Raw genomic sequence first — 16,441 nt, 5'->3', positions numbered from 1 at the left:
CTCTTTTACAATTTGATCCTCTGATTTAATCTTCGTAAGTGTAGATTTGTGGATGAGTTGTTGATCCAAAGGGTCGTTGAGGCTTGATCTTAGGATGAACAGTTGTGTGGATTTGTTGATGTGTTGATTCAAAGGGCCGTTGGGGCTTGATCTTAGGATGAACGAATCTTCAAAGGCTTTCGGGGCTTGATCTTGATGAACAGTTGATGAACGGATCTTCAAGGGCTTTTGGGCTTGATCTTGAAGAACGGGTGTGTGGATTTGTTAATGTCGTTGAACCAAAGGGCCGTTGGGGCTTGATCTTAGGATGAACGGATGATAAACGATGAATACTTTCTTCAAGGGCCGTTGGGGGCTTGATCTTGAAGGTTGAGGGAAGTTTCTTCAAGGACCGTCGGGGCTTGATCTTGAAGGAGGATTTGACGAAGAACAAAGAGCGTTTTCTTGATCCTTCGGGATTTGCTTGAGAGCTTTAGAGCTTCAAAGCTTCAAGGTTTTGGTGTGATGTGAATTGATGAAGTGAAATGAATGGAATTGGCTTTTATTTATAGACTTTTTCAAGGCCTAATTTTGAATATAATATTCAGATGAAATAAATCATTTCTGTCAGGTGTTAAGACATGTCCTATTTGATGACTTTTTTGATTTTGTTTGATTTTTTGTTGAGTTACATGATACGTGTAAAATTTATGTGATATGTGAATGTTGTAATTTTAATTATTGGCCAACATTTATTTCATCGAAATTTCGATGTCTACAGAAACATCACTAAACCAATAGTTAATTGGTAATTTGTACACATGCGTGTAACATGTACACGTCGTTATGTGTTTTACACATACTATGGGCAGAGAAGCATCCCCATATTCTATTTATAAACCCATTTAATAAATTGAGGAAACAACAAAGGTGCATGTTTGCTAGCTAGGTTTTCGTTCATCCTCCAAAAAGTTGGTGCTACTTGCACAAATTGTTTAAAAAATTAAGGATTTGTTTGGTATTGTATTAAAAAATTTCACAATTTTTCAAAATATTTTTTACGAACATCTTTTAATAATAATTTTTTTTTTAAGATCTAAAAATTTGTTTGGTGTGAGATTCAAAATAGTTTTTAAATTTTAATAATTAAAAAGAAAAGAAAAAATACCCTACAACAACTCGTCGTGGATTTAGGAATTATTACTAAATTTAATTGGACAGAGATCCGAAGAGGGTTGGAAGATAGGGAGGTGAGACAGAAGGAGGAGAGAGAGTAGTGAGTGGGAGAGAAATAGGAGAGAGGGATTCGGAAGAGAGGAGAGAAAGAAATGAGAGTGAGGATCTTATCAAGAAAGGAGAGAGAAAGATAGATAGAGATAGAGACCTAGTAAAGAAAGATTGGAAGTGAGAGTAAAAATGAGAAAAAGTAGTGCATTTGGAGTATAAAAACTCTAAACATTTGGTAATTTTTTTTTTTTTTAGTACAACGGTATATTTTTACACTAAGGAAAGAGGGAGTTCGGTTAAACCACACAATGAGCAACATAATTTGGTATCGAATTCGTCATCCACGATATTCGAAACTAAGACTTCTCATTTACAAGTGAATAAGAATATCATCAAACCGTAGTACTAAGTGGCTAAACATTTGGTACTTGAATAAGCACGGTAACAGATATAATAGTGCCACAATTAACCATAATATGTCTCAAGAGACTAGATTAATTAGATCATATGACTTAAGATTCTTTATTAACATGTACATTTTACAGAAATATATACCGTTTCATCATATATGTTACATGTGCATGGCATCGTCGTTCATATAGTATTCATGGTCCTAATCAGCGTAATGTCCTATACAATTCTTCCTCACGCGAGGTTATAGAAGACGGATTATATATGTTCTATTTAAATGGTTGATCAATGACTGTTAATTGGATTGATGCTCATGAAAATTGATCATAGCATGTTTTGAGATGGCTTGTTGTATTTGTAATCAAGGAATGACTCCTAATGGAATTCATACGTGCCAAGTGCAGCTTTAGCAACATTATAAGGTACTCTTGATGATAAAAGATTGTTGAAATTCTCTTCCACAACCACTGAATATTATAGAGGCAAAAGTCATGCATTAGGTAATACATGTCGAGTCTTATTCATTAGTTCCTTTCTAGTGGAGTGGGAAGTTGACCCATAATTATTGCAATTAAGTTATACAATATTACAATGGGAACACCAGATATGCTGTTCTTTAGTATTTGCCATTTGGTTTAACAAATATCGATCCCAATCATTCTGCAATATTATTTCCAAATACTTCATGTTTATTTCTTTTGGGATGGTATACACTTGAAGCATATATATTAGCAGTTTGACATGGCAAAGGTAAACAAGCTTTCTTGTACATAGTGAGTGAAAATTCACTGGTAAATTTATAGAGGAAAACTTTTAACTCATCAAAAGAATATCACTAGACTTATGCTTTAAGTAAAGCAATTAAAATGGGGGCAAAGAACGGAATGGATTTAAATATTGTAAAGCTTTCCATACAAGTGTTTTTTATTTTTAAGAGTTTCATTATTAGGAACAACAAATATAAAAAGTATCAGATGAGTACATTACTTCAGTAACCAATTTCATAATTCGAACTCAAATGTAAGGAGGCGCATACATTGCTAACGAATCTAACTTACAATTACAACTTTGTAGAAAATATTTTATCACAGAAAAAGAAGGAAGATAGTTTTAATTACGTACCTTATGAATTTTTATTATACAAAATGGTCATTGAGATTTGCATGATCAATAGAAATGGTCCCTGAGATTGTCCACTATCCATGATTTTAGTCATTCCATTAAAAACTCTTTGGGCAATTTTCAAAGTTTCGTAACTCAATCAATTCTTAACCAAATTCGACCCATAATATATCAAAATGAAGATAAGAAAGTGTAGAACAAGATATACCTATTTGGAAGCCCAATGATTATCGAAGATAGTCGGAAAATAGCCTGAAAGGTGACTGGTCCGCAGGAAAACTGGAAAACTCGCCGGAAACTGGGTAAACTTTAAACGTTCATAACTTCTTCAATACTCAACGAAATCGAGTGATTCAAAATGAAAATGATATTTCTCGATGAGAAGAAGAGAATGGTATCTTTATTTACTGCTATCTTGCTGTGGTTTGGCCGGAAAACTGCTCGAAAGTGGCTAACTCAAAAATGGTTAGCCACTTTCGAACCGTTGTCTGACCAAACCATGACGAGTTAGCCTTCGAAAAGGTACCATTCTCTTCATCTCATCAAAAAGTATTATTTTCGTTTTTTAATCAGTTGATTTGGTTGAATATGGAAGAAGTTATTAACGTTTAAAGTTTACCCAGTTTCCGGCGAGTTTTCCAGTTTTTCTGCAGACCAGTCACTTTTTAGGCTATTTTCCGGCTATTTCCGGCAACCATTGGGCTTCCAAATAGGTATAATCTTATTCTACACTTTTCTATCTTTATTTTGATATATTATAGGTCGAATTTAGTTAAGAAATGATTGAGTTACAAAGCTTTGAAAATTGCCCAAATCGTTTTTAACGGAAGGACCAAAATCATGAATGGTGGACAATCTCAAGCACCATTTCTATTAATCATGCAAACCTCAGGGACCATTTTGTATAATAACCCATTTAAAAAATTTAAAGTTAAAGTTAAGATATCCCCTATCAATTTTGTCCTTCTAACCAAGGAAAGAAAAGTAAAACATATCCCATATCAAATGGAACGTAATAAAGCAAAACTGGGAATAAACCTCCATGAATAAACCTTCCCTGTACTGTATAAGACTAATTAGAATGAGTGAGAGACATAACTAAGAGTCATGAAATTCCACTACCTTCATACATATATATATATATATATATATATATATATATCAATTATTCCAACCCAAGAAGTCTGGTTGCAATTAGTACAATGAGAAAGAAGATGAATCGCCCACTTGGGTGCTTCCTGATCTTGTGTACCTTTTTGGTGATGAAGAAGAAGATGACAGGTCTGACCTTCTCCTAAGTATCTGCCTCATCCCATCTGCCACTCTAACTGCAGGGTTGGATTTGAATTTACCACAAAATGACATGTGTGCCCTCACAGCTTCCTCCATGCCAAATGGCTGATTGCTGCCTTTGCCAACCTCATCCCTCACTGCTTCTGAGCACAACCCACACAGCCATTTCCCATCAAATTTTGCCTTCACTTGTGTGATGTAGTCTTGTGTGCAATCTTCTTTTAGTCCACAGCACTCACACCTAACCATCTCAATCTCCATTTGTTTTTTTTTTCTTCCTCTTTTGTTTTCTGCTCTGATAAATTGTGAAGGGATTGAAGACAAAAGTGAGATATTTTTATTTGTTGGATTGGATTGCAATGATGGGGTAGAAAGTGGGGTTTCTTTGCATTTGTTCTCTCTTGAGACGTGGTGATTGTGTTGCTCACTTGGTTGCTTCAGAAAACTTAGAAGTGTTTGATGTGTTTGATGTATGAGAGCTTTTATGGTTGGGATTTTCTCTGTCTATTGGTTATTAGGAATTTAGGAGATGAGAGAGACAGAGAGGGAGAGGGAGAGGGAGAGGGAGAGAGAGAGAGCTCTTATAAGGCCAGGGTAGGGAAAACTGCCATAATTTCCTCCATGTTCTAAGGGACATGGGGCAGTGGGAAACGGGACAAGTGGTCGGAGGGGTCCTCAAGGCTGGCCCTATCTATCATATTCAAATACTTCATATCTCCCCATAAATAAACAATGTTTGTAGGTTTTGGGGTAGTAAGTAACTTACATCTCTCTATTCAGAGTACAAATTTCATATCAGAGAAAAAGTAGAGCTTGTATGTATTTATAAATAGTTGAGTTATTTTTCATATTGTCAAGTAGTTTTATGATGAAACCTCAACTTCTTTATAGTATTAGAACATATTGTCTCGTGTGTGAAGTCTAACGGTCACACGTGCTGCTCCATATCACTCGATTTCTGTTGTCTATGTGCTAAGCTTGAAAACTCGTCACATGTGAGAGAACCTGTTGAGGGTATCAATACCACTTCAAAAAAAAAAAAAAGGTCTTACATATACTTATAAGTAATTAAATTAATCTCTATATTATCAATTAATTTTAGGAAACTTTAATGAAAAACTTCCGGTACTTCTAATTTTAACGAAAAATCACATTTTTACACTAAAAAGTCAATCATGGTACTATTCACTTTACCCTTTATTTTTTCTTTATCGTTAAAACTCAAGGTTTTCAAACTATTTTCATTAGTTTTCCTTTAACTTTATGGTACTACTCCTACCTCAACTTTTCTCTCCCTCTCAAATTCTCGATTTTGTGAAATATGTTGGTAGCTTTTTGGTAGTTTTAGTGATAGTTACTTTCGGTTGAAATGAGAAAAGATTTTTCAGTGTGATCGGTACACGGGATAATATACCATGTGTTACTATATAAACAGTGAAATATGTGTGCTAAAAAGTTAATAACTCAAAAAATAAAATTTTCCACCACTTCTATTAAAACATGTGATGTACCACTTATATTTCCGTCATAATAAGTTGAAATAATTGGCTTGTATTGGATATGGCTGCACTTGGCTCTAAACTTTTAGCTGACGAGTGAGGCTTGGGATTCTTAATTTTGGTAGTTTGGTTATCTTGGTTCCATGAACGTGTTGACTGCCGACCATCTGACTTTCTTGTGTGAATTTAGAGCTTGCTATATAGCAATGAGGCCAACATCAATGCTTTGTTGACCAAGAGGCCTTGGGTGGTTCAACGGCCAATGATTGATGAAGATGTGCATTACTAGGGTTTATGATCACTGCATGCATACTGCCTTCTTCTCAGATGAGGTGATATTTTGGATAAAACTTTCGCATGAAAAAGTACTTTCACAACGACTCTCTCTAACAACAATATAAGACATCATCTCTACGCGACAGCCACGAAGAATTTTACCATAATATTACCATCAAGAGTTTTGTGAGCCTCTCACCAAAAGTTTTGAGCAACAAAGTTAGAAATTTCTTCCCATCGTAATAAAGGAGATTCACAAGTTTTAATCCATTTGTTAAAATCAAATGATCCACCTACTTGGAGACTGCTTTCAACGATATCTGATATTTGAAGATTGCTAGGAAATTTTTTGTTCAACAGGTATAACATGAATTTCGTGAAGCTAACATAGTAGTAGAAGAACTTGCAAATTAAGGTTATTAGCTACATTCAAAATTCATGTATTTGGTTTTGTAATTTTCTACATAATGTGGCTCGTAAAGTGTTATATGATGTAAGGCAGGTAGAGATCCCAAAAGATCTCACCTTGTAGTTTGTTTGTTTGTTTTAGTTATAAAAAAGAGTGAGATCTATATTAGCGGTCTCACCTAGCCTGTTGTGATTAGAGGTGGGCAAACGGATATAGGAATCGTGGGTAGGGACGGGTAATTTAGGTTCGGGGGGGAGGGGTCCAAAATTTCTAAACACAAAACGGGGAGGGGCAATTCGTGTAGATGAAATTAGTGGGGCGGGGCAGATCTTAAAATAGGAGGGAACGAGCCTCCGGCCCGGCTAGTTTTTTTCCTCATCCTAGTCTTCTCAGTCTCTTGGTCTCCTCCTCGATTCCTCTCATTTCACTGAGAGTCTCAGACCTTGATCTTTCCTCCTATCTCGCTCCCACCGTCCCAACTCCATATGCCACCACCATCATTATCAGACCTCGAACTTGATTCTTTCTCGCCACCATCATCATATGTACGCACCACCCATCTTCTCGATTTTGCGATTTCGTCGAATCTCCAATGTGATGACCAGTTGAGTTTCTTCTACTTTTCACTTCTCAAGCGTTTTGACCTTGGCTCGCTTGTTGAGCTTCTTGCGTTCTCGGAGGAGCTCCGCTGCAAAATGACAAGAATGCCATTGCTATTATTGAGCTATATGCCCATGGAAGTCGCCTCGATGTTCTTTAACTAGTGGGACGAGATCAATGAGTCATACCGATGGCAGGACAACATCTTCTACGTTCTCTGCGCCGCCTACGCTTTCATCTCCTCTGTCACTCTGGTCTCTTTCTGTCTAACTTCATATATTTAGTGCATATGATTCGATTTCATGCTCTTTATCAAAGATTTGAGCAGGAGAAGAAGTAGATCTGAGTTGGGCAGCATCAAATCTCATTGTGGGTGGCGATTTGGAACTAGGTTTGGTGGGTTTGGATCTAATGGTGAGGTGGGCATGGGAGGAGACGGCCTTGAGTGGCGGTGGTTCAGGCGGTGTCGATTAAATTGTATGCCAAAAAAGAAAAATTAAAATAGGACCTGGCCTATTTCAACCAGGTCGGATTAGGTTCGATTCCTTTATTAAAATATGTTGTACCCACCCTAGTCCAATCTGTTTATTTAAAATCCAGGTCCGGTCCAGTCCCTTCAAAATTGGGCCTAGCCCGGCTTGTGCCTAGCCCTAGTTGTGATACGTGGTACCCCCTGGTAAAAGACTTTCTCCTCGCACCAATGAGTAAACCTCCTACTATATTTTATATAGATCCTATCATACTTTATGACAAACGTACATATCATACAACAAGTTACTCAAAAAATTCATAGTCCATTTCTAGTTCGTCTATGAGAGGATTCGCTACTATAAATAAAGAAGGGAGTGCATCATTTAGGTCCCCCTCCAATTCAACACACAAATTGCCCTGTGCAAAACTTCTCAACAACCCTGAGATTTTCTCATCTCATTCTTTCTTCCCGCTAACACATCTTCAATTTGGATAAACAACATTGTGAAGGCAACCGGCGACATCTTCAGTTTGGATAAACAGCACTGGAGCTGTAGAATCAGCCGATCGAGAAGCACTTTTAGTTTGGATAGACAACATTGCTTCGAGGCTGACTGGTTATTTATCCAAGACTCGGTCAAAAAGGATTTTTGAATCCTTGTTGGTAGAGGTCATCTCATTAACATTCTCAGCGAAGTGAGGTGTTACAGGTTATTAGGCTCGGCACATTGAAAGCCGAGTTTTGTCTTATGAAGTATCTTTTAGGGTTAGCCATTCCAGCAGTCGAACCGCATTTACAATCAAGTTGTATATCTCTTTTGAGTACTTGTGTCCATATAGTTTGGTACCAGTTTGGCGTCCTTTAACTCTCACGAATATAATCACTATGACCGAACTTCATAGAACTAACAGCCTTGTCATCAGGCTTTAGAACCCAAAGGCCAAGATGTGTTTCTTCCTCGACCGCAATCGTAAGATCGAGAAGTCAGCAACTCGCCCAACGCGACATCAACACATACTACTCCCCGACCGAGTTTAGCCAACGAGTTGGCACGCCTTGCACATAATCGAAGGACGTAGTTAGCTTATTAGTTACTCGGCATGTGCGCCACGTGGGCTTGGTAGTTTTTAAGGTCAACATTTTTGCACGCCCAGTGAGACCGAGTGCTAAAGTTACGAAGTTCATGACCATTGAGACATGGTCAGTAAAAAAGAAAATAGTCAAAGACTAATCTTCCAGTCCAAAACCTAGGACAAGATGTCTTGTCACAGGCACATAATCCTTCTGCTGTCGTGACACCTGAAGCCACAATTGCAACACGCCGAGAAAAAGAAACTAATCTCGGAGGTTAGGCTCGTGATGCAGAAATCCCCACCAAAACGACAAAAGGCATTTTTGTTGAAGTATTAGTGGAGGATTGTGACGAGGACGGTGGTGAGGCTTTTAATCCATCAACTAGATTGTTTCTTTGACGATGACTTGAAGAGCAATCTCAGCAATTTGAGCAAATGTTCAGTTGAGAAGTAAAAAAACATACTTGAAGAAATGTGTTATAATAGCGTTGTACACAATAGATTGCTCGAAGTTTCGGTTAGTAAAGTACATTGGACCCGCTGATCGATCCAGGCAGCTTCTTTTAAGGAATAATCCTCTGCCAATGATACAGGCTGAACAAGGTATGCTCGACTTGGAAAAAAAAGTGGATTAAGTAGTAAATCAGACAGATTTGACCAAGGAGCAGAAACAACATCTGTTAATATGGTCGAGGTCCAGAGAATGATTGATTCGGCCTTGAGAAATGGGCCAAAGTTTCCAAAATTCATTCACCCGTATCCAACCTTTGTAGAAAGGTTCGAGTATCCCAAGGGATTCAAAATTCTGGACTTCAGCCTTTTCGCTAGAGAGTCATCCCTGTCGTCGTTAGAACACGTGGCTCAATTCACTACTCAATGTAAAGACGTCAAAAGTGATTTCCATAAGCTACGACTGTTCAATTTCTAGTTAATCGACTCAACATTTGCATGGTATATCAATCTCTCACCCAACTCCATCTAAAGCTGGGAAGAACTAGTTGAGAAATTTCATGAGCAATTCTATCGACCAAGGATGAACATGTCATTATCTTCTTTGGCTAGGATGGCTTAAGCCTCTGACGAGTCGCCAATGGAATATCTTACAAGGTTTAAGTCGGCCAGAAACTAGTGCCGAGTACCTTTCCCTGAAGTCGAGTTCATTAAGCATGCCTTAAACGGCTTGGATGTGAAGTATAAAAAGAAATTCTTGGCAGCAAACTTCCAAGATATGTACGAACTGGCTCAACATGTTGAGCAATATGATTATTTGCTCTGAGAACAAAAGATCTCAAAGTCCTCATCCCGAGGAACGATCTACTAAAACCCTACAATCAGTTATGTATCAATCGAAAGAGAAGAGTCTCAATATGCCAGCATAGATGCATCCGAGATAATAATTGACAAACCGTACATATACAAAGCATTTGCTCATGCTAACTCTAAAGATGCCAAAACCCACTCGGCCTTTGAGGAAGCTGCCTTCAAAACATCAAAAGTCTACATTTTCGACATCACCAAGGCCGATGCCATGTTCGACCAGTTATTACTTGCAAAAATCATCAAGCTTCGCCCAGGGCACAATATTACTAAGGTTGAAGATTTGAAAGAAAAGACGTATTGCAAGTACCACAATTCAAACAAGCATACGACAAACAATTGTGTCGTATTTCAGGACACCATCCAAAGTTGGATCGACAATGGTAAACTTAAGTTTCCTGAGAAACAAATGATCGATGACGCCGATCCCTTCCCTACGGCGACGGTAAGCATGGTAGATGTTTATCTACCTAGGGATAAAGGAAAAGGGAAGGCCGAGTTCATCCCAACACAATCCATCCTTAAGTGGAACTCTTAGCCACGATTGAAGATTGATTTATCTACAAATGAGCCACGTAAATACTTTTCGAACCTGGCTTATGTCAAGTTAATATCAGACTTAAGCGCAGAGGAAATTGACGGGCTGATTGTTTTATGTAGTCGGTGCAAATCAAACGTCATCTTAACTGGGCCGAAGGAAGGCCACCGTGGGCTGAAATACCGCAACAGGCGCCCATAACTGCGGTAACATCCCAAAAAGTGCTCGATGCAGGCCAACGCCAATAATTTTTTGATAGGCTTGGCCTTCAGGTACATGATAACAAGACGTTTATAGCCAGACAACACCTTGATTTCAATGCGCCGTTTTACAATGAGGAGTATTATGCGCACAACTCTAGCAGCTTAAGTTCACCAGTGAACCAGTGCACCTTCAAACCACCTGAGCCACGCAACCAGCGTTGGTACAATTATAACTCCCCTATCGGTATGTATATTGCGTTGTCCAAATCACAGAAATGTCGGCGACGAGTAACTCAGGCTACCTTGGCAACCAAATGGCAGTTGAAAGAAACAATCGACAGCGAAGATGACCGATAACCTCCGACAATCATGACCGGATTACTTCAAGGGAAGAAGGTAATTGATTACTATTTTGAAACTACAATTAAAGAATCCGAGAAGCGAATCAAACTCCTTGGCGAAATAAAAACATGCCTTAAGCATTTCTGGAAGGAAGCCGAAAGCAAACTTCCCTCGCTACCTCCACAAGAACCGTTAATTAAAGTCAGAAAGAATATCCATCCACCATTTCTCAGTGAAGCTTTGGAGTACATGCGGGAATTTCACAAGAAGCATTCGATGAAAAACTTGTACGGCCTGCCAAAAACATGCCAAAAGGCTTTTGATCTGGCGCTAACTTGCCCCGATGTCGAACAGATCATTCAAAAGACCACGAATCTAGTAATGAAGGCTATTTCCAGCATATACGTGAGGCTCGAGTTCTCAGCTTTAGGTAGACCCATATACTAATATCGATCATGCCGACTTTCCCTTCTCCCTTGAAGACCTCCAATATTTATGGTATCATTTTGAAGTTTTCTCGGCCGTTGCCCTCTTTGGTCGTACGGTCGATGAGAAAGAACGCATGGCGCAATTAGATGCTTACCTGGACATGAAAGATGTCTGCATCGCATATTAGGAACGAACTCGCAAAGCTTCACAAGAGCAACACCAAGTCCCCATGTCGAGCGAGCCCGAGGTCGACAGTCAGAATGAAACGGGTCTGGTGGATGCACCGCATGAGCGTATTCTTGTAGCGACTGAAGAAGATCAGGCAGATAATACCCATGAGCAAGATACTTCGCCTGAAAATCCAGAAGACGAAGATCACAACCCGATAGGCCCTTTAGTCCTCGACAGCATGAAAATCAGCATGGTCCACGTCTTACCTGCCGAGTTCCAACCAACCCCATCCTAGCCAAATTTCTTGGACGGCGACGTGGTTGCCTGATGCGAAATATATTAAGCACACAAATTAAACCCTCTTCTGAAAATTGTAGCAAAGTATGTAAGTAGGGATCGTTCAAAACCGGGGATTAGGAGGGATTGCTAAACTCTTGAAAACTGACCTAAGAACTCCAAAACAAAGTTAAAAACACTAATTTGGACTCAAAGAATGAAAAACCAAAGTTAAAACACTAAAACAAAACAAAAACTCAAAACAGCAACTAGAAGACTCAAAACTGCCTAAAAACCACTTTCTGGGCAGTTTTGAGCACCTACGCTAATTTGGACGAAATTGGTTGAAAACTTGACTCAAAACACTTAAAAACATGAACCAAAACAATTTCTAACTAAATTGAGACTTCAAAGTAAAGGGGGATTTGATTTGGACGAAATTAAAGTTGAGAAAACAGATTGCAAAGTAAAACTGATTTTGAAACGTTTTTGGGGTTTTTAATGGATGATGGACTAGTTAGGGGTTCCTTCTCCACACATGACAAGTATGCAAATGACTCGATTTCCAGTTATTCCTTCATAGAATTATGAATGACAATGCCCCAAATTAACCATGACATCACTAGTTAATTCTCAAGTTTTCCTTGTGTTATTGAATTGGATGACATCATACGACAACCCAAAGCATTCTTCAAAAGTTCCTTACATGACATCATAATAAAGATACAATCAAAGATCATTACGTTCAATGAAAACTATAAGCATTGACAAAGCACTTGTGACTATGACATCATGACACTTATGCTAGGAATTGAACTTAACGCGATTGTGACTAGCAACCTTCACTACTTGTGAATATAAGTGTGTGACAATTATGTGAAACAAACTTATATTCTAGCATCATATTCATGCAAGCCAATTAAGTGTCGACCCCTAATTAACAAACACAAATACGTTATTACTCTCATAGTTAAGCCAATTGCATTCACGATTCAAGAACTCATAACTGGAATTTATCAAATCAACTTGCACACATAGTTATGGCTTCGAAATCACCCCTAACCAATAGGGGTTTAGCCACTCATGTTCATAGCAAAATGAAAGGAAAATAAATTAAACATTGAAATCATAAAACAAATTACACCTAGAATGCACCAACGACGAAGCTTGAGCATCCAAGAGTCTTTCCTTCTTTCTCCTTGCTACGGCACAAAGGTGGATGGGATGGTTGGGATGTGTTTTAGGATCAGGGATTATGGAATTGGATGGAGGATAGGCACGGCAAGGTGTAGTGTTTGGCTGGAATTGTGTTTTTAGGATTTTAGGATGTATAGAGTGGTGTGGCTAGATGAATGGACGAAAATTGGGTGAATGAGTGATCCCCCCAAGTGCCTTGCTGCAAAGCCTTATTTATAGGGCTAGGAAAGGTTTTTGAACTTAGTTGAAACACTTAAAGGATATATGTGTGTAGCTTGGACAAGGTAGGAGACAAGGTAGGACGGCTAGGAGACAAGGTAGGACGGCTAGGAGACAAGCTAGGACGGCTAGTGACAAGCTAGGACGGCTAGTGACAAGCTAGGACGGCTAGGAGACAAGCTAGGACGGCTAGTGACAAGCTAGGACGGCTAGGAGACAAGCTAGAACGGCTAGGAGACAAGCTAGGACGGCTAGGAGACAAGCTAGAAATTAGGCACCATGTGTGATTAGATAAAGCCTTCTAGAAATAAGGTTTTTTAGGCCCCCTTGCAGCTCCCTAACTGAATTCAAGCCTTCAAATTCGTCCATCCTTATGCCTCCATGCTTGCACTATCCAATCTTGGCCCAAAAATGCTCTAGAATGCTCCAAATTGCTTCTTTTTGCATACTTTGACACTAAAACCTGAAATTGCACGAAAATGACTTTAAACACTAAACTAACTAAGGAAAAACAACATAAATGCATGAGAACAAGCCAATTAAGTCGCATAAAAATGCTCCTATCAAATTCCCCCACACTTAGCTTTTGCTAGTCCTCGAGCAAAACAAAGAAATAAAACAAGACAAAACAAACAAACATAATCTAAACCTTCCAACGTTTGCCTCAGGGATTTCCAATGCACATGACATGTTAAAGATTATCATTCCCACAGATTTGAGTCAATTTAACACTTAAGCACATGCTTAATCATAGTCACTACTTACTAGTTCACAATTAACCAATTAAAACAATGTTTTGAATGTAGTAACATGCCTTAGAGAATTCCTTCTATCCTTAATAGATTTGCACTCTATTTTCACTCAGATTTTCTAACTACACACCCTATACTAGTTATATGTGAGAGAATTGATGTAGATATAAAAACGAATGCTCACATATATGTATCACAAAGAATGCAATTTCCGGAGTTAATAGGCATGTTTAGATATGATCTCATGAATGGAATGCTACTACTTAGATGCGAGAACCAGTGACACCATATGCTCATACCAAATTCAAACTCAACAAATTGAAACACATAACACTCAAGATAGAAGTTTAAGGGTTGCAACGGGGCTTGGGGTATTGGTTAACAAAGAAAGGATAGGGAAAACAAACGTTACTTCAAGCATTAGTAAGCAAAGTAATGAAATTAAGACTTAGAATTCACTTAGTTTGCAGAAATTAACTTAAAAACACAAGGGGAAGACTTTAAACAACTTCTTAGGGCCGAATTCAACTTTTTGGACCCTTTCTTCAACAAACAACACCTTGGAACTCTTTTTCTCATGTTGTTCAACTCTTTTCATACTTTTTTTTTTTTTTTTTTTTTACGAATTTTTCTTTTCTTTTCTTTCTACTTCCCCCACACTTGGTTTCTGCCATAAAGGAATTCCATTTGAATCATGCTTACTATACTTTAAGAACGAGGGTATGGATAGTCCTAATCTAGGCTAGGTGAAGGTAATGTGGGTTAACAAAGAAAAGGCTAAACAAGGCTCAATGGGGTTAACACCTAAACATATAATGGAGTAGGGCACACGGCTTTTTGGTTAAAGTGGTGGTCACTACACAACTTCATCTTGAATATGTGTTATGCTAATCAATACCATGCTTTGAATGAAATGGGCATGACTTCTAGTGTTTGGAACTAAATGATGAAACGCCTTCTAAGTAGCAACCAAGCAAAGAATAATGAGATCATGCAACGATTTTAGAAAACAAAGAATGCACAGATTTTAACTCTCCAAATAAACGTTTAGGTTCAAGTCTCACAAGGTTGTAGCGTTAATTTGAGTTCCTTCCTTCAAGCATGTTACAAAAACTGATTTTTTTCTTTTATGATTGCATGTGAATTCATAAGTTATAACCACAACCAAGCATAAACATAGAGTAAATCAAACTTTCATCCATGTTAATCACTCTCTTTAACAGCCATGTATTTAAAAACCAAATCCTCATCATTGTGTTGGAAGGTACCCTAAGACACAAACAAACACACAAAAAGAACTCTTTTTTGGGTTTTTTAAAACAAATTTTTCAAATTTTTCTTTGATTTTCGGATTTTTATTCAAAACATACTAAAACACACCAAAACTGCTTAAAAACACTTAAAAACAGCAAGGAACAAGTTTTGAAATAATGGGTGATAAAATCCCACGAATTTGCATGAAAAACACTTAGTTACCCCCCCACACTTAAAATCAAACATTGTCCTCAATGTTTTAAGCATAAAATCACACAAAGAAACACACAAACAGCAAGTAAAACAACTAAATAGGCAGATTAGAAAGAATCAACAAAGATAAGGGTTTAGGAACGCAAATCTGGAATTGGAGTGCTTTCTAGGTCTTCCTTTGTTGAATGGCATGGGTTGCCTCCCAAGTAGCGCTTTCTTTAACGTCTTGCAGCCGGACGAAGAACATGTTCAGGCACCATTGGTGCCCACGGCATGGAGTGAGATCTCCTCCACAACCTGCCCCACGGCATTCTCATAGTATGGCTTCAATCTATGTCCGTTGACCTTGAATTCCACCCCATTCCTTAAGCTTTGGACTTGAACTGCACCATGTGGAAAAACATTAGTAACAACAAAAGGTCCAATCCATTTAGAACGTAACTTTCCGGGAAATAAACGTAGACGAGAATTAAAAAGTAAAACTTTCTGCCCAATTGTGAAGGTTTTGCCCCTAATCATCTTGTCATGAAACGCCTTCGTCTTTTCCTTGTAAATGCGGGCATTCTCGTAGACTTCATTCCTTAGTTCCTCAAGCTCATTCAATTGGAGCTTCCGATGCATTCCAGCAGCATCTAAGTCCAAATTGAACGTTTTGATGGCCCAATGTGCCTTATGCTCTAGCTCCACGGGTAAGTGACAAGGTTTTCCATAAACTAGCCGAAATGGAGACATCCCTAGGGGTGTTTTGTAGGCAGTGCGATATGCCCATAGTGCATCGTCTAAACGCATGCTCCAATCCTTCCGGTTAGGCCCCACGGTCTTCTCCAAGATTTGCTTGACCTCTCTATTTGATACTTCGGCTTGGCCACTTGTTTGTGGGTGATAAGGTGTTGAAACCTTATGCTTGACATTGTACTTCTTGAAGAGTGCCTCAATGGTCCTATTGCAGAAATGTGAACCTCCATCACTTATAAATACCCGCGGCATCCCAAATCTAGAGAAAATGTTAGTCTTGATGAAATCTGAAACCACTCTAGAATCGTTAGTACGGGTAGCTTTTGCTTCTACCCATTTAGAAACATAATCAACCGCAAGCAAAATATAAGTGAAACCAAATGAAGAAGGAAAAGGACCCATGAAATCAATACCCCAAACATCAAAGATTTCAA

At 38.5% G+C, this 16,441-nt stretch overlaps 1 protein-coding gene across 1 annotated transcript; it reads right to left on the bottom strand.

The window, feature by feature from the left end:
- Nucleotides 1-2,578: 2,578 nt before the first annotated feature.
- LOC137738297 (uncharacterized) lies at nucleotides 2,579-4,694 on the bottom strand. Its single transcript, XM_068477936.2, has one exon. It carries the CDS (start codon nucleotides 4,291-4,293, stop codon nucleotides 3,934-3,936), a length of 360 nt encoding a protein of 119 aa, XP_068334037.2. The 5' UTR covers nucleotides 4,294-4,694; the 3' UTR covers nucleotides 2,579-3,933.
- Between the last annotated feature and the right edge of the window lie 11,747 nt (nucleotides 4,695-16,441).

This window comes from Pyrus communis, chromosome 13 (assembly GCF_041283825.1).
Source record: "Pyrus communis isolate YQ-2024b chromosome 13, ASM4128382v1, whole genome shotgun sequence".
In the NCBI taxonomy this organism is placed as follows: domain Eukaryota; kingdom Viridiplantae; phylum Streptophyta; class Magnoliopsida; order Rosales; family Rosaceae; genus Pyrus; species Pyrus communis.
Note: the sequence above shows the minus strand (reverse complement) of the source record. Positions and strands in the feature narration are given on the sequence as shown.